Raw genomic sequence first — 22,623 nt, 5'->3', positions numbered from 1 at the left:
AATAATAATAATAATAATAACAATATAATTGTTATTAATTCTTTTTAGTATTTACATATTGAATGGGAATGTTGTGTTTATGAGAATCAAGAAGGATTTATGTTGCAGTTCTACTATGGACCCTAAAATGCTGTTTGCTCAGTATTATGGACCTGTTTGCAAATGAAATATTGACGGTTAGCGTAGTCATAGACTGGGTGTGATCATATGAAAAGAACAGAACAATAAATATAACAGCTTAAGTATATATTTGATTTCAACCACATACTAAAGGATGTGACGTTGCAGAATTCCAATGAAGTTTAAAAAATACGTATAAATACCCCAGTACAAAGCTCAGGTAATAAAGTACAAGGAACTTATTCACAGCTACAAAAGATGGTAAGTCTGTACATAATACTCTATTTATATATGCAAGAGTAAAACATATTTTGACTGTTTTTTTTGTACAAGATTTGTCCTTAGATAATTTACACTAAGCCTCCTTCTCTTGACTTTTTTTTTAATCTGTAGCATTTAATATATATATTTTTCTGGTGTCTCTCAAGTCCCACAGAGAAGTCCATGGCAAAAAATACTGAATTTAAAAACAATTGCCACAAGCCCCTAAATCACCGCAAGAATGCAAAATACAAAAATGTGTTTTGAATTATTAATTATTTGCTATAGACTTTGGAGTAACATCTGGCTGCAGTGTTTGGGCAAAAAAGTCATTAAAAGCATCAATGCAAACATGCCACACAAGCTGCAAAATGCTGAAGAGTGAATTTTGTCTTACTGAACTTACAATCTACAGGGTATTGGTGGAGGAAACAGGTTAAGGGATTGGAGCATTTCCGGTAGTGAAGTGGCAGCGGGGCTATTGCAGGCTTTCTTGAAGAGATGAGTTTTCAGGTTCTGTCTGAAGATTTCAATTGCGGAAGACAATCTGATATTCAGAGGTAGTAAGTTTCATAGGATGGGGAGGTTCAGAAGAAAGAAGGGAAATAGATTGAGAGATGTGAATATTAACCCCTTCACCACCACCCCCCAAAGCCAGTTTTCACCTTCATGAGCAGGCCAAATTTTACAATTCTGACCAGTGTCACTTTATCTGACACGCGCTGACAGCTGGGGTCCATGTGGCGGGGGGTGGGACTCCTGGTGCATGCGCCGTAATGCGTCTTGTCACATTAATGCTTCTTAAAATGCGGTCATGTGGTTGCTCATGTGATTAGCTGCGGCGTATTTAGGAAGGTCATTTTCCTGTTTCTGATAGCGCCTCTTCAGAAAGCATCTCTCCTTTTGGGCGAAAAGCACATCAAGGTGCGTTCCTGACCCTTACAATACTTCTGTGACGCTCTACCTTATTTTTGGGTCTCCTCTTATTTGGGGAGTCATCAGGATATCTTCATCTACTGGACATTCATGCTATGATATGTTTTTATGTTGATCAAGTGATGGGAATATCTCTCACCACCCACTTGGGATGCATTTGGGCCCCCTCTGTCAGGGTATGATGTCACAGTGTCCGACCCACTGCACACTATGTCCTGTTTACACTGTGTTCCAAATTATTATGCAAATAATATTTTCTCAGATTTTCCCAAATTACCTATATGAATTGCAGTCATTGTAATTTTCCAGTCAAATAACTATTAGAGTACAATTGAAAGGTTTTTGTACAAACTGCCTATGATAACAGTATATTTAAAAAAAAATAAAAAACTCAAACTGCACTCAAAATGCATGTTCCAAATTATTATGCACAGCAGAGTTTTCGACCTTTTCATTTTAATAAAGAACAAAAAAATGGTCATTTTTGAAATTATAAGCATTAGCAGGTTATTACAAACTGAAATCAAACAGTTTTCAACTCAAAACTTTATTCTAGGTGATGTTACATTTGCACATAGGACCCCTTGTTCGAAAGGAGCTTCTGAACTCTCTCGTCCATTGAATTTGTCAGGTTTTGGATGGTTTCTGCTTTAATTGTTTTGCATGAGGACAGAATACCCTCCCAGAGCTGTTGCTTAGATGTGAACTGCCTCCCGCCATCATAGACACTCCTTTTGATGATGCTCCAGAGGTTCTCAATGGGGTTGAGGTCAGGGGAGCATGGGTGCCACACCATAAGTTTGTCCCCTTTTATGCCCATAGCAGCCAGAGATGCAGATGTGTTATGTGCAGCATGAGACGGGGCATTATCATGCATGAAATGATCTCGATGGTCCAGATGGATGGAGTGGAGGATGGCTGGTTGATGGACACCCCATGCAAACACGGCTACGACGCTAACAAGGAGGAGGTGGAGTAATGTTTTGGGCTGGAATCATGGGGAGAGAGACTGTCGGCCCTTTTAGGATCCCTGAAGGGGTAAAGATGAACTCAATAATGTATGTTGAGTTTCTCAAACAGCACTTCCTTCCATGGCTCAAGAAGAAGAACCGTGCATTTCGCATCAAGATCATTTTCATGCATGATAATGCACCGTCTCATGCTGCACATAACACATCTGCATCTCTGGCTGCTATGGACATAAAAGGGGACAAACTTATGGTGTGGCACCCATGCTCCCCTGACCTCAACCCCATTGAAAACCTCTGGAGCATCATCAAAAGGAGTGTCTATGATGGCGGGAGGCAGTTCACATCTAAGCAACAGCTCTGGGAGGGTATTCTGTCCTCATGCAAAACAATTGAAGTAGAAACCATCCAAAACCTGACAAATTCAATGGACGAGAGAGTTCAGAAGCTCCTTTCGAACAAGGGGTCCTATGTGCAAATGTAACATTATTATTATTATTGCATAATAATTTGGAACACAGTGTATATATTGTGAATCATTTAATAATGTATTTTAGCATTACTACTTTCTAATAAAATTATATTTATGCCATGATACTCATGTCCTTCTCCTGTTTTGCAATTTTCTCTGAGTAGGCATATTCTGGCCAGGCCTTCGCATTCTGGCATTGCATGACCGGTTTCCCAGCCTGCGTTTTTTCATATGATGTGGGTCGTAGTTTCTTTATCACTTTATGTGGTAGTAACGCTGGAACTCTTCAACGGATCCCAGTGATTCTGAGAATGTTTTCTGTTACTTATTGTACTTTATGATAGTGTTAAAATGTTTTTGATATGTCTGGTGTTTATTTGTGAAAATATCGGAAATTTGGCAAAAATTTTGACAATTTTGCAATTTTTAACTTTTATTTCTTATGTCTTTAAACCAGAGCTATGTCACATAAAATAGTTAATGAATAACATTTACAACATATCTACTTTACCTCAGCATCATTTTTTAAACAGAATTTTTTTTGTTAGAAAGTTAGAATGGTAAAAATTGACCAGAAATTTCCCATTTTTCCAACAAAGTTTACAAAACCATTTTTTTAGGGACCACATCACATTTGAAATAACTTTGAGGGGCCTTTATGACAGAAAATACCCAAAAGTGACACCATTCTAAAAACTACACCCCTCAAGGTGATCAAAACCACATTCAAGAAGTTTATTAACCCTTCTGTGCTTCACAGGAAATAATGCAATGTGGAAGGAAAAAGTACCATTTTACTTTTTTTTCAGAAAAATGTTACCCAAATTTTTATTTTCACAATGGTAACAAGAGAAAATGGACTTCAAAATTTGTTGTGCAATTTCTCCTGGTATGCCGATACCCCATATGTGAGAAAAAAATATTAATTGGGCACACGGCAGGGATGGGAAGGAAAAGAGCACTGTTTGACTTTTTGAAATAAAAAATGTCTGGAATCGAGAGTAGATGCCATGTTGTGTTTGGAGAGCCTCTGATGTGCCTGAACAGTGGAAGCCCCCAACAAGTGAACATTTTGGAAGCTAGACCCCCAAGTAATGTATTTACATGTTTAGTGAGCATCCTGAACCCCCAGTTGCTTCACAGAAGGTTATAACGTAGAGCCGTGAAAGTAAAAAAAATCTAATTTTTCCCACAAAAATGTTCACTTAACCCCAAACTTAGCATTTTTACAAAGGTAAAACTGATTAAATTTGCTGATGACACAAAGCTAGGAGGGATAGCTAATACTAGAGAAGAGAGAGAGAGGATTCAAAAAGACCTAAATAAACTGGAGCAGTGGGCAGCAACCAACAGAATGGTTTTTAACAGGGAAAAATGCAAAGTACTACATCTGGGCAATAAAAATGAAAAAAGCATATACAGAATGGGAGGAATAGAGCTAAGCAACAGTACATGTGAAAAAGACTTAGGTATACTAATTAGAGATGAGCGTTGTTCTACTCGAACTGTTCGCCAATCTCAAATTCGAGCTGTTTTGGGCGGTGTTCGAGCCGGTCGGCGAACACGAACAATTTGAGAAAAATTCGGCTGTTCGAGGTTATGTTCGATAACTGTTCGTGCACCAAAATCATAACTGGATTTTTTCTCAGTAATGATGAAAATTAATGTTAATACGCAGTTTGAGTGTACAGCGGGGTGGGGGGAGGGGCAGGGGATGGATCTCTGCAGGAACAATGAAGATCTCCATTTTTTTTTCTCTTTCCCGCATTTGCAGTGGGGAGGTGCAATCTGTCAGCCTATCAGCAGCGCACACACGGAGCGAAGTGCTTTTTTTCACACAAGCAAGGGCATGTGTGATTGGCAGTGTATGTCACATGTCCTTGCCCTATAAGACCAAGCCATTTTCCCCGTCGCCACCATTTTCTCACTGCTGCAGCTGCGTGTTAGACGGCACCGCTGTTGCTGTGTGCGCTATACCTGGTTAATTTCAAGCCAATTTTCGCCCAAATATACAGATAGCTTGGGAGTAGGGAATAGTTGTGATTGCAGTCCTTTTAAGGACTAGGTTACAGCATTTCCTACGACTTTTATCAGGCAGGTCTGTGCTCTTAAATAGATAGATTGTGGGAGTAAAGACTAATTGTAATTGGAGTCCTTTTCAGGACTAGGTTACATCAGTTCCTATCAGTTTTTGCCAGGCAGGTCTGTGCCAGTGCTGTGCAAGTTTTTTTCACAGCATTTGGCTGAATCTAGCAAAGCTAATCCTTTTTGGCCTATTGCAGAGTGTGTTAGTCAGTGGAGTAGCCTATCTGTGTTGCAAGATATACCACCTGTGTATAGAATACCAATTTTTTTACTGCACCTAGTGAAGTAAAATCTTTTGGGCATAGCATCATTCTATTAGTCCATCTATACTGACCTCCATCAGGTTGCAAACTGAATATAATTTTTTTCTGCATCTAGCTCTGAAAAAATATTTGGGCTTCTAGCGGTGTGTGGGACTTGGTCTATTAGTCCATCTATACTGACCTCCATCAGGTTGCAAATTAAAAATAATTTTTTTCTGCATCTAGCTCTGAAAAAATATTTGGGCTTCTAGCAGTGTGTGGGACTTGGTCTATTAGTCCATCTATACTGACCTCCATCAGGTTGCAAATTAAAAATAATTTTTTTCTTCATTTATCTCTGAAAAAATATTTGGGCTTCTAGCAGCGTGTGGGACTTGTTCTATTAGTCCATCTATACTGACCTCCATCAGGTTGCAAATTAAAAATAATTTTTTTCTGCATCTAGCTCTGAAAAAATATTTGGGCTTCTAGCAGTGTGTGGGACTTGGTCTATTAGTCCATCTATACTGACCTCCATCAGGTTGCAAATTAAAAATAATTTTTTTCTGCATCTAGCTCTGAAAAAATATTTGGGCTTCTAGCAGTGTGTGGGACTTGGTCTATTAGTCCATCTATACTGACCTCCATCAGGTTGCAAATTAAAAATAGTTTTTTTCTTCATTTATCTCTGAAAAAATATTTGGGCTTCTAGCAGCGTGTGGGACTTGTTCTATTAGTCCATCTATACTGACCTCCATCAGGTTGCAAATTAAAAATAATTTTTTTCTGCATCTAGCTCTGAAAAAATATTTGGGCTTCTAGCAGTGTGTGGGACTTGGTCTATTAGTCCATCTATACTGACCTCCATCAGGTTGCAAATTAAAAATAATTTTTTTCTGCATCTAGCTCTGAAAAAATATTTGGGCTTCTAGCAGTGTGTGGGACTTGGTCTATTAGTCCATCTATACTGACCTCCATCAGGTTGCAAATTGAATAAAAAAATTTTCTGCATCTAGCTCTGAAAAAATATTTGGGCTTCTAGCGGTGTGTGGGACTTGGTCTATTAGTCCATCTATACTGACCTCCATCAGGTTGCAAATTAAAAATAATTTTTTTCTACATCTAGCTCTGAAAAAATATTTGGGCTTCTAGCAGTGTGTGGGACTTGGTCTATTAGTCCATCTATACTGACCTCCATCAGGTTGCAAATTAAAAATAATTTTTTTCTTCATTTAGCTCTGAAAAAATATTTGGGCTTCTAGCAGTGTGTGGGACTTGTTCTATTAGTCCTTCTATACTGACGTCCAGCAGGTTGCAAATTGAATATAATTTTTTTCTGCATCTAGCTCTGAAAAAATATTTGGGCTTCTAGCGGTGTGTGGGACTTGGTCTATTAGTCCATCTATACTGACCTCCATCAGGTTGCAAATTAAAAATAATTTTTTTCTGCATCTAGCTCTGAAAAAATATTTGGGCTTCTAGCAGTGTGTGGGACTTGGTCTATTAGTCCATCTATACTGACCTCCATCAGGTTGCAAATTGAATAAAAAAATTTTCTGCATCTAGCTCTGAAAAAATATTTGGGCTTCTAGCGGTGTGTGGGACTTGGTCTATTAGTCCATCTATACTGACCTCCATCAGGTTGCAAATTAAAAATAATTTTTTTCTGCATCTAGCTCTGAAAAAATATTTGGGCTTCTAGCAGTGTGTGGGACTTGGTCTATTAGTCCATCTATACTGACCTCCATCAGGTTGCAAATTAAAAATATTTTTTTTCTGCATCTAGCTCTGAAAAAATATTTGGGCTTCTAGCAGTGTGTGGGACTTGGTCTATTAGTCCATCTATACTGACCTCCATCAGGTTGCAAATTAAAAATAATTGTTTTCTGCATCTAACCCAGCCAATAGTTTTGGCCTAATACCACAGTTTGGCCACTCAGCTCTGCTCGGTTACCATCCATTGTTTTTTTGTGCAAACAACTCCAGAGTTGTGAATTAGTTAACCACCAAAATGAGTGGAAAAAGGCCTGCTGCTGGTGGAAAGGGGAATAGGCGTGTTGGGAAGGGGAAAAAAGGTTGTGTCCGTGGGGTAGGTGCAGAAGAAAGACCATCTTCCAGCCAAACTAAAATGTCTACTTCTTTTAGCGGACAATGTGATAAGATCCCTTTCTTACGGCCACGCCAATCGCTACAAATTCCAGATGAGGCACAAAAACAGCAGGTGCTTCAACGGATATCAAGTGCTCCTTTAAGTGGGCTCTCCTCCACATCAACTTCAACATCACAAATACTCCAGTCCTCAAAGGTGTCACCCAAATCGCACTTGCTTCCTCACAGCTCCCAAATCTCCAGCTGCCCGTCTGAGTATGAGGTAGAACAGATGGTTGAGTCTGCAGAGCTGTTTACTCATACTATAGCCTGGGAATCAGAGGTCGACTCCAGCGCTTCTGTGAATCCAGACGAGGAAATGATCTGCACTGATGCCCAGAATCTTTATGAGTCGGATCCAGGACCAGACGCAGAAGGTTCTGACCATAATGTAGACCCTCATTCCCAAACTGTAACTCCTGTTGGTGGAGGCAATGAGGAAGACGATGATAAGACTCAAATACCTGATTGGAGCGACAACTTTAGTTTTTTGTCAGGGCAGGAACAGGTTGGCTCTGAGGACGACGGGTGTGATAACGCACAGGGTGATGATGATGAGGTCGGAGATCCCACTTACTGTCAACCCACAGTCAGCCAAGAGATGAGGTCAGCAGAGGAGGTGGAGGAAGATGCTAGTGACGACGAGGTCAGGTTGCGCCTTCCTGGACAGAGACGTAGTACTGGAAGCACGTCAACAACTGCATCCTCAAACACAACTCTGCCTCTCACCACAAGTCGTGGTGGCTCTTCAGGTCGCATGGGTGCTAAGCCTTGCATAGCCTGGGCATTTTTTCAGATCGATAAAGATGACCCAACTCGTGTTATCTGTAACATTTGTCAGCAAAAGCTAAGTAGAGGCCAAAAAATACATAGTTTGAGTACTTCATGCATGAACCGGCACATGGACATGAAGCATAAGTTGCAGTGGGAAGCTCAGTGTGCTACAATGCGGTCTAGCCGGCCGGGCCAACCACCGTCTGCCATATCTTGTGCATCCGCGGCCTCTTCATCCTCTGTGACTGGGGGGACAGCAGTCACACCTGTTTTGGGGCGCAGACCTGCCACCTCTTTACCCGCAACAGCCAGCGTGATTGGCAGGTCATCATTTTCTTTGGAGGTGGTAACACCAGCTGGTCTTGAGCGCTGTCCGACATCGATAGCACCACCTTTGGATCAAGGCAACCTAACATGTCCGCCTGCATCTTCCTCACAGACCGGCAGTTTGCCGGGGACACCCTTATCAACCCCGTCTAAGCACAATAGCCAGCCCTCGGTCCCTCAGATGTGGACAAGTAAAAGACCATTTCCTCCTAGCCATGAGAAAGCTAAGAGGTTGAATTTCACCATCTGCAAGCTCTTGGCTACAGAAATGCTGCCTTTCCGCCTGGTGGACACAGAGGATTTTCGAGACCTTATGTCCGTCGCAGTGCCCCAGTACCAGATGCCCAGTCGGCACTACTTCTCAAAGAAAGGTGTGCCTGCGCTCCACCAGCATGTCGCACACAACATCACCGCTTCTTTGAGAAACTCTGTGTGTGACAGGGTGCATTTCACCACAGACACTTGGACGAGTAGGCATGGACAGGGGCGTTACATGTCGCTGACTGGGCACTGGGTAACTATGGTGACAGCAGGACAAGGGGCTGCTGTCCAAGTCTTGCCGTCCCCACGAGTTGTGCGTCAATCCTCTTTATGTCATTTTTCCTCCACTGCTTCTGCCTCCTCAACCTCCTCTCGGTCTTCCACCTGCACCCAAAGGCTGTCTGGTCATGCCACAAGCTTTCTAACTGCGCAAAAGGGATCCTGCACACCTCCTTACTATGCTGGCAGTAGGGCTCAACGTCATCAGGCGGTTTTTACATTGAAATGTCTGGGAAATGTGAGTCACACAGCTGAGGAGTTGTGGTCAGCTCTGGAGAACCAATTTCATGAATGGTTGTCTCCACTGGACCTGAAACCAGGGAAGGCCGTGTGCGACAATGCTGCAAACCTGGGTGCGGCCCTTCGCCGGGGCAATGTCACACACGTGCCTTGTATGGCTCACGTGTTGAACCTGGTTGTCCAGCAATTTTTAGCCCACTATCCCAGACTAGATGGCCTTCTGCAGAGGGCACGGTCGCTGTGTGCTCACTTCCGCCGTTCGCATCCCGCAGCTCAGCGACTTACATCTCTACAGAAGTCGTTGGGCCTGCCACTTCACCGGCTAAAATGCGATGTGCCTACCCGGTGGAATTCAACTCTGCACATGTTGCAGCGACTGTGGCAGCACCGACAAGCCCTGGTGCAATACGTTCTGACGTATAGCCTGGGCCAACGAGATTCAGAGGTGGGGCAAATCACGCTGGAGGAGTGGTCTCAGATCAGGGACCTATGCACCCTTCTGCACAGTTTTGAAATGGCGACGAAGATGTTTAGTGCTGACGATGCCATTATCAGCATGACTATTCCGGTGATTTACATGCTGGAGCACATGTTAAACAGAATTCGGAGTCAGGTGGTGGCACAAGAGGAGGTGGAGGAAGTAGAGGAGGAGGAGTTGTATGCGGAAGGGCTAACATCTGCAAGGTCCAGACGGTCGGCAGCACCAAGGCGGCAGGCATGTGAGCGTGGGGGAGATGATATTACCAGGGCGCATGGTAGCAGCCAAACTAGTGAGGAAGGTGCAGGAGCCCAGGAAGAAGTGGAGGACGAACTGATGGAAGACTCATCAGATGAGGGAGACCTTGATCACATTTCTGTTGTGCGAGGTTGGGGGGAGAGGACAGAGGAAGGAAGCATGATTGCTACCTCGCCACCAACACAACAGGGACTTGGTGCTCCTGGATGCGCAACACACATGAGTGCCTTCTTGCTGCACTACCTGCAACATGACCCTCGAATTGTGAGAATTAGAAATAATCCTGACTACTGGGTTGCCACACTGTTAGATCCCCGGTACAAAAGTAAATTTGCAGAAATTATTCCTGCCATAGAAAGGGATGCACGCATGCAGGAGTATCAGCAGAGACTGTTGCAGAATCTTACATGTGCTTTTCCACAAAATACCAGTGGTGCACGTAGTGAATCTCACAGTTCCAACTTGCCAACCGTGGGACCGTCAAGTGTTCAGCACTCAAACCGTAACAGAACCACAGTATCTGCTGGTAACATCAATTTTGTGGAATCATTTCACCACTTTTTTAGCCCATCCTTTGCAAGGCCACAGGAGACAAGAAGTCTGACACATAGTCAACGCCTAGAGACGATGGTACAGGAGTATCTCCAAGTAAACATTGAAGCCACGACTGTGTCACTGGACCCTTGCTATTTTTGGGCTTCCAATCTGGATAAATGGCCGGAGCTAGCCACTTACGCCTTGGAGATCTTGTCATGCCCCGCAGCCAGCGTTCTGTCTGAACGTGTCTTCAGCGCTGCTGGTGGTGTGCTGACAGATAAGCGCACGCGGCTCTCCACTGATAATGTAGACAGACTCACGTTCATAAAGATGAACAAATCATGGATCCGAAACGACTTTTCTACCCCTGTGTCATCCTGGGGAGAGTAAAAGCTTGATGATTGGTTAAAATCACCCTACCAACCGTTTTAAGCTTTCAAATTACTAATCATGTTTATCTGTATCTTGACTGGAAAATAATTTGGGCTTTGTAGCAGTGTGCAGCACTGATCCTATTAGGCCATCTATAATAAGCTTCACCAGATTTAAAATTAAAAATAATTTTTAGCTGCATCTAGCCCGGAAAATAATTTTGGGGCTCCGAGATGCGCAAGACACATAAGTGCCTTCTTGCTGCACTACCTGCAGCATGACCCTTATATTGTCAGAATTCGAAGTAATCATGACTACTGGGTTGCCACACTCTTAGATCCCCCAAACTTTTCGATCAACCTTTTCATTTTAATAAAGACCAAAAAAATGGTCATTTTTGAAATTATAAGCATTAGCAGGTTGTTAGAAACTGAAATCAAACAGTTTTCAACTCAAAACTTTATTCTAGGTGATGTTACATTTTCACATAGGACCCCTTGTTCGAAAGGAGCTTCTGAACTCTCTCGTCCATTGAATTTGTCAGGTTTTGGATGGTTTCTGCTTCAATTGTTTTGCATGAGGACAGAATACCCTCCCAGAGCTGTTGCTTAGATGTGAACTGCCTCCCGCCATCATAGACACTCCTTTTAATGATGCTCCAAAGGTTCTGAATGGGGTAGAGGTCAGGGGAGCATGGGGGTCACACCATAAGTTTGTCCCCTTTTATGCCCATATCAGCCAGAGATGCAGATGTTTTATGTGCAGCATGAGATGGTGCATTATCATGCAGAAAAATGATCTTGCTGTGAAATACACGGTTCTTCTTCTTGAACCATGGCAGGAAGTGCTGTTTGAGAAAATCCACATACATTATGGAGTTCATCTTTAGCGCCTTCAGGGATCCTAAAGGGGTCGACAATCTCTCTCCCCATGATTCCAGCCCAAAACATTACTCCACCTCCTCCTTGTTGGCGCTGTAGCCGTGTTTGCGTGGGGTGTCCATCAACCAGCCATCCTCCACTCCATTCATCTGGACCATCGAGCGCTGCACGGCACTCATCCGTGAACAAAACAGTTTTGAAATCAGTCTTCATGTAATGTTTGGCCCACTGGAGACGTTTCTGCTTGTGTGAAGTGGATAGAGGAGGTCGACAGGATGGCGTATGCACAGCTGCAAACCTCTGAAGGACCCTGCATCTTGTTGTTCGGGGGACGTTGGAGGCACAAGCAGCTTCAAAAACTTGTCTGCTGCTATGACAAGGCTTTTTTGCCGCTGCTGTTTCAACCTGACGTAATTGCCTGTAGGAAAGAGTCCTCAATTTGCCCTTATCAGCACGCACACGTGTGTACTGTGAATCAGCTACATACTTCTTGATTGCCAAGACACTTCATCCTGATCATCGCACAATATTGATTGTAGTCATGCCTTGACCTAAACACTCCACAATTTGTTGCTTCTCAGCAGCCGACACATCCTTTTTCTTTCCCATTTTGGCAGAAAATGTAGGCTGCTTAATAACGTGAGAGAGCCTTCTTAAGTAGTCTTGCCTTTCATTGGACACACCTGCCAAACTAATTAGCACAGGTGTCTGCAATTGCTTACAGTGATATAAAGAGCCCTGACACACATCACCATCAATGAGTTTAACTGACAAACAAACAAATTCTTCCCTTATCACTCCTAAACACTTTTTGCATAATAATTTGGAACGCGGTGTACATGTGCTTTTCCACAAAACACCAGTGGTTCACGTAGTGAATCTTACAGTTCTAACTTGCCAACCGTGGTCAGTATGGAATTGTTCAATAAAGGGCCCAAAATTAAGATAACATAGATGGGAGAGGTCTCTATGAATAGGAATTCCTAAGTATTTGATACCCTGTGAGGGCCAGGCAAAGGGAAAGTTGGACTGGATGGAATCCTATATGGATTTAGGGAGGGAGACATCGAGGGCCTCAGACTTCGCTGCATTGATTTTAAAATTTTACCATGTAACAAAGTGATCTATTTCAGCCATAACAGCAGGGATGGATATATGTGATTGAGTGATATATACTAGGACATCATCAGCACATAGAGAGCACTTGTACTCGGTGCCTCCCACCTCAATCCACCTAATATTGGGGTTATGGCGAATTGATGAGAGCAGGTGCTCCGTCACTAGGATGTATAAGAGAGGGGACAGAGGACATCCCTGCCTTGTCCCATTGGTGATTGTGAAAGGTGATGAAAATGTTCTGACGCACCCCCTGGGCCTTGGGACACCCGGAGCCGGACCCTTTTTGGTGGATGCTGGTGGTTGTAGTCTTCGTGGCGGCGATCCGGTTCCGTGGCTCAGGGCGGTCAAACCAGTGGCGGAACTATTTATGTGGTTTTGATGTTTAAATGTCCGACTACGCCACCCGTGGATTGCGGTCAGAGTGAACCGCCGCTACAGGGCAGACCGCTAAGGCTGGTGTTGTGGGTGCAGCAGAGCGTAGCATAACTCCCCACGGGAGGAGTATAGCCTCAGGGCAGTGTATGTGGAGGATGGGGGTGATGGTGCAGGGCAGCAGCAGTAACGACACGGAGTCAGTGATGCAGTTCAGGGCCTTTACTCACAGTTCTTATTATCCAGACCACGTCTGCAGGTAACGGCTGCCCACGTCGTACTGTGCTCACCAGGTGAGGGGCTCAGACAACTCCCAGATAACTTTGGAGCGCTTCACAGGACCCCCTTTGTGTGTCCTTTGTCTGGCCTTTCTTACCAACACTTCTGTCCGGCTGCCTCGGGCCTCCTCTTGGTAAACTTGGCGCCAGTTTCCCTGACCCTATGTGGTGCCTTCCTAGCGGGTGGAGCAAGGGGCTGCGCCACATAAAATGTCAGAGCCTCCGGTTTCTATCTGAGGGTCGTTTCCTGCCTCCACTAGTTCGGGGACCGGTCTCCCCCTTTGGCCTGACCCCTCCACGCAGGTGGATTCGGGCGTGCGGTGGCGACTCGCCCGTCCGCACCCCTGGGATCCCTTCATTCCTCGTTCCTGGAGCCTTCTCCGCTCCTCTTCCTTCCTTCTCCCTCTTGCAGGCCTGGGCCTCTGTTACTAGGCCCGCCTCCGGAGCAGAGCTCATGCAGAGCCCCTGCTCCCTGCCACTTCTGCTCAGACTTCTCTGCACTGAACTAAGATGGTGCCCACCTTTTATACTCCCTTCTCAATGCACCCAGGAACTGCTTCCTCCCTGCTCCTGCACTGCAGGGTTCCCCTTCCTCAGTGTTCCCTCCCCCCACTCCAGCCAGGGACAGGGACTGTCGTGCCCATCTCAGGGGCATATTGGTCGCCCTGCCCCACAGCAATGTGGTGTAATGCATGCAGGTGTCGGGTCCTGATCCACACTCCATCCTTATCTGAGAGTGAGATATCACACCTCTGGGTGAGGTGCAATACGTCTGTAGCAACCGAGCCCTCGGTGCTACAGTTCCATTTATCTTCAGCCTAGGTGACGTATTGTGATACAGGGCCGTGATTTTGGCTATAAAAGGGTCCCCTAGACCCCTACCCCAAGCTTTTTAAGAGAATCATATATGGCGTGCCAGGAGACTCTATGGAATGCTTTCTCAGCATCCAACGAGAGTATCTACTTACAAATTTTTAACTGCATCTAGCCCAGGAAATACTTTGTGCCTAGTAGCAGTGTCTGCTAGTCAGCGGATTATCCCGGCTGTTAAGCAAGCTACACCACCTGTAGTTTGGACACTTAATTTTTTCAAAGGAAATGCTTCGGGACCACGGGATACTTAGTGAAGAGCATCAGGAGGCACCCCAAGGCATAGGGGCTGGGACTGGCACTAGGATGCCTTGCGGTGGACAGCCGAGCTCGATCCTTATAAAAGCTTTTTAACTGCAGCAGCTTTAGTGGACGCTACTGGAGCTGGAATTACGCGGCTGCTGGCATGAGACTTGCCCTCCAATAGATCCTTGTAAATGGATTTAAAGTGTATTCATTCAAATTAGAGGGACAATTTAAATTAAAAAGCTTAGAGCTGCCTCCACCACAGGGGGGCTCTCTCGACCCACCAGCGGACAGGCACCAGTATTGGGAGAGGGGGGCTGGCCGTCAGGGTTCACCGCGGCTCTGGCACAAACCCGGCGACACGGAGGTGGCACGGGCAGGAGCGGACTGGCCGTCTCGGCTTCTCACTTTTTGGATTTTAGAAGGGCATGACATGCCTATATCTGTGTCTCCCCCTCCTTTTACTCCTCCACCTCTTTTCTTTTCGCATGACTATATGTACTTGTCACTTTTCCATGTGTTAGTTGTGTCTTCTGAGCAGTTTGTCAGCTTTTGGACACCTTTGAAGGTGTTTTCTATGTGTTTCTATGTGTTTTTGTTTGCCTGCCATTGGTTTTAACGGTGTTCGAAGGTGTTCGACGAACAGTTCGACGAACAGTTCGGCGAACACACGGGTGTTCGACGAACCGAACCGAACTCGAACACTACGGGGGTGGCTCAACACTAATACTAATAGATCATAGACTGAACATGAGTCAACAGTGTGATGCAGCAGCAAAAAGGCAAATACAATTCTGGGATGTATTAACAGAAGCATACAGTCTAGATCACGTGAAGTCATTATCGGTCTTTACTCCTCTTTGGTCAGACCTCATCTGGAATACTGTGTACAGTTTTGGGCACCACATTTTAAAAAAGACATAGACAAACTGGAGCAAGTTCAGAGAAGAGCGACCAGAATGGTGACTGGTCTGCAAACCATGTCCTATGAGGAACGGTTGCAGGATTTGGGAATGTTTAGCTTGCAAAAAAGAAGACTGAGAGGAGACTTAATAGCTGTCTACAAATATGTCAAGGGCTGTCACATTGTAGAAGGATCATCTTTATTCTCATTTGCACAAGGAAAGACTAGAAGCAATGGGATGAAACTAAATGGGAGGAGACACAGATTAGATATTAGAAAAAACTTTTTGACAGTTAGGGTGATTAATGAGTGGAACAGGCTGCCACGAGAGGTGGTGAGTTCCCCTTCAATGGACGTCTTCAAACAGAGGCTGGACAGACATCTGTCTGAGATGATTTAGTGAATCCTGCTTTGAGCAGGGGGTTGGACCAGATGACCCAGGAGGTCCCTTCCAACTCTACCATTCTATGATTCTATGATTCTATGAGGTAACAGGAGAAAATGAACCATACAATTTGCTGTGCAATTTTTACTGAGTGCGCCAATACTGAGTACTGTTTGGGCGCAAAGAAGGGCTTGGAAGGGAAGGAGTGCCAGTTGACCTTTTTGAACACAAAATTGGCTGGAATCATTAGTGGACTCCATGTTGCGTTTGGAGAGTCTCTGATGTGTCTTACCAGTGGAAACTCCCCACATGTGACCCCATTTTGGAAACTATACCCCTCAGGGAACTTTTTCAGATGTTTAGTGAACACTTTGAAACCCCAGGTGCCTCACAGAATTTTATAATGTTAAGCTGTAAAAATAAAAAAAAATAAAAAATTACATTTTTCCTGCACAAATGTTGGTTTTGCCCTACATTTTTAATTTTATTATGGGTAATAGGAGCAAAATTGACCATACAATTTGTTGTGAAATTTCTCCTGAGTACACAGATACCCCATATATGGTTAAAGGGAATCTGTCACCCCCCTGGGGCCTATCAGACCTCTAATAAGGGCATACAGGTGATAGTAATGTGAATCTATACTTATCTGTATGTCCCATATTAGAGGTCTACTTGTTTTGTAATAGCGTTTTAATAAATTAGTTTTGTTAAGCTTCCCGTCCGGGGGACGCCGAGTGCAGATCCCGCGCCTGCACAATTTACCCTATACGGACGGTGATCTTCTTCCTGCCGTCTGTGTAACCCGATGGAGCAGGAAACTGGTGCGCAGGTGAGTCACTCTGCCTTCCCGGCGCCTGCGCACAAGTTTCCTGCTCCTCGAGGCTACACCATAAGTGAAGTCTTCACAAGGCTACACCATAAGTGGCGTTATTTTACAAATTGCACTCATCTAGAGGTGCACTGAGGTGCACTGAGCATGTTAATGACTCGCCCCCTGGGCCATGGGGCACGCGGAACCGGGCAATAGGGAGACGCTGGGAGTAGTAGTCCCGCGGCTCAGGGTGGTCAGACCAATGGTAGTCTGCTACTGTACTTTAGATAATGTCCGACTACGCCACCAGTGGATTGCGGTTATTAGGAACCGCCGCTGCATGCAGACCGCTGGGGCTGATGAGGTGTGCAGCTGGGGTAGTGTGACTCCCCACGGGAAGAGTGCGGCCCCAGGGCAGTGTAGTGGATGGTGGGAGTGATGGTGGTGAGAGTCCCTGTACCGGTAGTGCCGGAGGAGCGAAAAAGCACACAGACAGCGTACTGCAGTCCAGGGTCTTTACTCACGGTTAATATCCAAGTCACTTCAGCTGGCGATGACTGCCCGAGCCGTGCTACGTCCACCAGGTGTGGGGCTCGGTCAACTCCCAGGCAGTTCAGGAATATGGCACAGGACCCCCTTCTTTCCTTTCTCTGGCCTGCCTCACCAGTGACCCACTTTTGTCCAGCTGCCACGGACCTGCGCAGGTAAACAAGGGCCCCGTTCCCCGCTGTCCTTTATGGTGCCTTCCTAGCAGGTTTGATGAGGTGTCGCACCAGTAAATGATCACGACCTCCGGTCTTTGGCTGAGGGTTGTTTCTCCTCCACCAACTTGGGATCCGGTACCCTTAATCTGCCTGACCCTTCACCCTGTATTCTCGTGGGTTCTTAGGGTCCCTTCCACCTTCTTGTTCCTGAGCCCCTCTGTTCCTCTCTCTCTTCCTTTCTTGTTCCTTCTCCTCCTGTTCCCACTTCTCCTCCTTCCTCGGCCTCTTCTCTAGGCCCACTTCTCCTCCTCTCAGGCTCCGGCCTCTTCTCTAGGCCTGCCTCTGGAGCAGCACTCAGCCTGAGCTGCTGCTCCCTGTCAGCTCTCCTCTCAACTTCTCCTCACAGACTGAACCCAGATCTAAGATGGCTCCTCCCTTTTATACTTCCCTCTAGCCATGAGCCCAGGTGACCAGCAACCAATGGGCTCGTACCTGCGCTCAGGAACCAACCCCTATCTGCCCCTATAGCACTGGGTGTTCCACCCCCCCTCCCCACTCCAGACAGGGACATAGTCGGTCGTGCCTGCACTTCTGTCTAGTGGGAGCACCGTTGAGCTGTCCCTCGGAAATGGGGTGTGTGTGCTGTATGCAGCTAACTGAGCCCTGGTCCATACTCCATCCTTACTCGGGAGTGGAATACCACACCTCTGGCAGAGGTGCAATACCCCTGTAGCGGCCGAACCCTCGGGGCGCTACATTCCCCCCTGGTAAAGCACAGCACGTCCTCGGGCTGGAAAAGAGCAAAAACAATTAATTACAGGACATGCAAACTTTTTTTTTTCAATAACCTTTTACATCAGAAACGGACGACATTGTTCAATTCCCTTTATGGGACACACTTTTCTTTTCACTAGGCATTATAAAAAACATTTTCAATACTTCCGGAACTCTTTTGTATAAAACATCCTATAAAACTCTTGCATTATCACCCAGCAGCATATAAAACTTTCTCATGCCAAACATTTTTAAGTAAAGCACATTCTTGGATTCTTTGATCATGGCCGCGGTGCAACTTGCGACCAGGTAAAGGTGCAACAGTCCAGTTAATCTTGAGGTAGACGTTACATTTTTTGTATAAAACCAGTAGGGGGCGCTTTAGGAAGCGCAACTATATACAAGGGATTGGCCATTCCCAGTCCTCGGCCGGTTGAAAAGGGGGAATGGCTGCTCACAGTCCTCAGCCTGTTAAAGGGAGGGAAGAGGGATGGCTGCTCTCAGTCCTCAGCCAGGTTACCTAGGGGATAGGGCAACAGTCAAACAGTCCTATATCAGTCCCAACGGGGACCACACTCAATTTGAAACAGTCCTAAACAGTTCCTTTGTACCCTGACGGGTAACTATTTACACTGGTATGCTACTGTTTACTGGTAGCGATACCCTCCAGCCGCTCCTTGCTCCTCATAGTCTTCAGGCCCGTCCGGGCCCTCTTGGTACTCAGAGTCCGAGTAGTGCTGTTCCTCCTCCTCTACTACTCTGTGGACGTGGAGGGCGTACCATCCCTTCACGCCTTGGTGTCGGGTGTAGGACACCACGTCTCCTGGATATAGATCCCGCCCTCGATGACCTTCTGGCAGCTGGCTCTCTACATCCCTCCTAGTCACGAACACGTTGTTGATGGTCTCAGGATCTTTAATGAAACCCAAGCCATGTTCCATGTGAAATTTTACGACAGTCCCGGTGACTCGGGGACCGCGGGCAGCTCGGGGATCTCGTCGGGCCTTCATCTTCTGCTCCGCACTTTGGGCCTGCAGCTTCTCCTGTTTCATGCACCGCTCCCGCTGCTCCCTCTCGAACACCTCCAGCTGTTGGCGGCAGTACTCCCGTCGACGGGCGGCGTCCGGGGGCGCTAGGCCTTGCGACCGGGCCTGCGATTGTGGTCTGCTGATCACGCCCGGGGTCAGAGGGCACGGCGTGGGGCGGGGCTCGCTGGCGGTGTCGATGGCCTGGGAACCGGTTGGTAGCGGTGGAGGCACGGTGTCGATGGCAGGTTCAGGTACGTTGGGCTCCGCAACAGGGTGCAGGGGCAGGTCGGCGGCCCCAGGGTTCGGGGTAGGTGCGTCTCCGTTACCTGCCTCTGCTGTCGCGGCCTGCTCCGCGGCGTCGTCCTCGGCCTCCGCTCTGCTTTCACTGCCCTCGGTGGCTGGTGTGCCGCTGGATGTCGACGGCGCCTCCTGCTGCAGGATCATGACCCGCCAGGCCATTTCTTCTTTCCACCCGGCAATCACGTCCCGCTGCGCCCGGACCATCCTCCGGTCCAGCTCCTCCAGCGCAGCCCGCACATACTCGGGGTCTTCCTTGGGGAGGTGTGCTAGCAGCTCCGTGAAGCTGCATGGGGATTCGGCCTGCAGCAGGCCACGCGCCAGGGCGCTGGAGCTGGTTCCTGTCTCTATCTTCGGGTGCGGCCTGGCCAGACAGATCCAGACCGCGTCCTGCCCCACAGTTTTCTTCTCTTTCCGCCCCCAGAGGGGGTGGTCCTGGGGCATTCTGCTGACAATCACTCTCAGGGGCAGCCCCCCCACGTTGACGGACATCTCCACAGCCGCTCTCATGGCTGTTGAGGGAGGGCTCCTTCTTTGGCGCCATTCTGGTACCTGGCCCAGGATGGGAGGTGGCTTCCTGTTGTCTTTTGGCGCGCACATTATGGTGCTCGTTCTTATGGGGTGGGCGCCATCTTTGGTACAATAAACGTCTCTTTTCAGGCGCGCAATACCCGCTTGTGGCGGGTGGGTAACGATCCTGCCGACTACGCCAAAGCTGACTCGCCCCCTGGGCCGTGGGGCACGCGGAACCGGGCAATAGGGAGACGCTGGGAGTAGTAGTGGCGGCCCGGTCCCGCGGCTCAGGGTGGTCAGACCAATGGTAGTCTGCTACTGTACTTTAGATAATGTCCGACTACGCCACCAGTGGATTGCGGTTATTAGGAACCGCCGCTGCATGCAGACCGCTGGGGCTGATGAGGTGTGCAGCTGGGGTAGTGTGACTCCCCACGGGAAGAGTGCGGCCCCAGGGCAGTGTAGTGGATGGTGGGAGTGATGGTGGTGAGAGTCCCAGTACCGGTAGTGCCGGAGGAGCGAAAAAGCACACAGACAACGTACTGCACTCCAGGGTCTTTACTCACGGTTAATATCCAAGTCACTTCAGCTGGCGATGACTGCCCGAGCCGTGCTGCGTCCACCAGGTGTGGGGCTCGGTCAACTCCCAGGCAGTTCAGGAATATGGCACAGGACCCCCTTCTTTCCTTTCTCTGGCCTGCCTCACCAGTGACCCACTTTGTCCAGCTGCCGCGAACCTGCGCAGGTATACGTGGGCCCCGTTCCCCGCTGTCCTTTATGTTGCCTTCCTAGCAGGTTTGATGAGGTGTCGCACAAATAAATGATCACGACTAGTGTTGAGCCACCCCCGTAGTGTTCGAGTTCGGTTCGGTTCGTCGAACACCCGTGTGTTCGCCGAACTGTTCGTCGAACTGTTCGTCGAACACCTTCGAACACCGTTAAAACCAATGGCAGGCAAACAAAAACACATAGAAACACATAGAAAACACCTTCAAAGGTGTCCAAAAGCTGACAAACTGCTCAGAAGACACAACTAACACATGGAAAAGTGACAAGTACATATAGTCATGCGAAAATAAAAGAGGTGGAGGAGTAAAAGGAGGGGGAGACACAGATATAGGCATGTCATGCCCTTCTAAAATCCAAAAAGTGAGAAGCCGACACGGCCAGTCCGCTCCTGCCCGTGCCACCTCCGTGTCGCCGGGTTTGTGCCAGAGCCGCGGTGAACCCTGATGGCCAGCCCCCCTCTCCCAATACTGGTGCCTGTCCGCTGGTGGGTCGAGAGAGCCCCCCTGTGGTGGAGGCAGCTCTAAGCTTTTTAATTTAAATTGTCTCTCTAATTTGAATGAATACACTTTAAATCCATTTACAAGGATCTATTGGAGGGCAAGTCTCATGCCAGCAGCCGCGTAATTCCAGCTCCAGTAGCGTCCACTAAAGCTGCTGCAGTTAAAAAGCTTTTATAAGGATCGAGCTCGGCTGTCCACCGCAAGGCATCCTACTGCCAGTCCCAGCCCCTATGCCTTGGGGTGCCTCCTGATGCTCTTCACTGAGTATCCCATGGTCCCGAAGCATTTCCTTTGAAAAAATTAAGTGTCTAAACTACAGGTGGTGTAGCTTGCTTAACAGCCGGGATAATCCGCTGACTAGCAGACACTGCTACTAGGCACAAAGTATTTCCTGGGCTAGATGCAGTTAAAAATTTGTAATTAGATACTCTCGTTGGATGCTGAGAAAGCATTCCATAGAGTCTCCTGGCACGCCATATATTATTCTCTTAAAAAGCTTGGGGTAGGGGTCTAGGGGACCCTTTTATAGCCAAAATCACGGCCCTGTATCGCAATACGTCACCTAGGCTGAAGATAAATGGAACTGTAGCACCCTGAGGGCTCGGTTGCTACAGACGTATTGCACCTCACCCAGAGGTGTGATATCTCACTCTCAGGTAAGGATGGAGTGTGGATCAGGACCCGACACCTGCATGCATTACACCACATTGCCGAGGGGCAGGGCGACCAATATGCCCCTGAGATGGGCACGACAGTCCCTGTCCCTGGCTGGAGTGGGGGGAGGGAACACTGAGGAAGGGGAACCCTGTAGTGCAGGAGCAGGGAGGAAGCAGTGCCTGGGTGCATTGAGAAGGGAGTATAAAAGGTGGGCACCATCTTAGTTCAGTGCAGAGAAGTCTGAGCAGAAGTGGCAGGGAGCAGGGGCTCTGCATGAGCTATGCTCCGGAGGCGGGCCTAGTAACAGAGGCCCAGGCCTGGAAGAGGGAGAAGGAAGGAAGAGGAGCGGAGAAGGCTCCAGGAACGAGGAATGAAGGGATCCCAGGGGTGCGGACGGGCGAGTCGCCACCGCATGCCCGAATCCACCTGCGTGGAGGGGTCAGGCCAAAGGGGGAGACCGGTCCCCGAACTAGTGGAGGCAGGAAACGACCCTCAGCTAGAAACCGGAGGCTCTGACATTTTATGTGGCGCAGCTCCTCGCTACACCCCCTAGGAAGGCACCACATAGGGTCAGGGAAACTGGCGCCAAGTTTACCAAGAGGAGGCCCGATGCAGCCGGACAGAAGTGTTGGTAAGAAAGGCCAGACAAAGGACACACAAAAGGGGTCCTGTGAAGTGCTCCAAAGTTATCTGGGAGTTGTCTGAGCCCCTCACCTGGTGAGCACAGTACGACG

At 47.4% G+C, this 22,623-nt stretch overlaps 1 protein-coding gene across 2 annotated transcripts in view; it reads left to right on the top strand.

Moving 5' to 3' along the window:
- Positions 1-234: 234 nt before the first annotated feature.
- Positions 235-22,623, top strand: part of LOC141273611 (beta-microseminoprotein-like) — a 63,301-nt gene continuing 40,912 nt past the window's right edge. For both annotated transcript variants that reach the window (XM_073685679.1, XM_073685678.1), the window contains exon 1: positions 235-381. In XM_073685679.1, coding sequence (XP_073541780.1) covers positions 379-381 — 3 coding nt within the window. In that variant the 5' untranslated portion in view covers positions 235-378. The remainder of the gene's footprint in view (positions 382-22,623) is intronic.

This window comes from Phyllobates terribilis, unplaced genomic scaffold (assembly GCF_046119375.1).
Source record: "Phyllobates terribilis strain yellow unplaced genomic scaffold, ASM4611937v1 Scaffold_5__5_contigs__length_657084704, whole genome shotgun sequence".
Lineage (NCBI taxonomy): Eukaryota > Metazoa > Chordata > Amphibia > Anura > Dendrobatidae > Phyllobates > Phyllobates terribilis.
The sequence above is the reverse complement of the archived record's forward strand: the minus strand, read 5'-3'. Positions and strand labels throughout refer to the sequence as shown.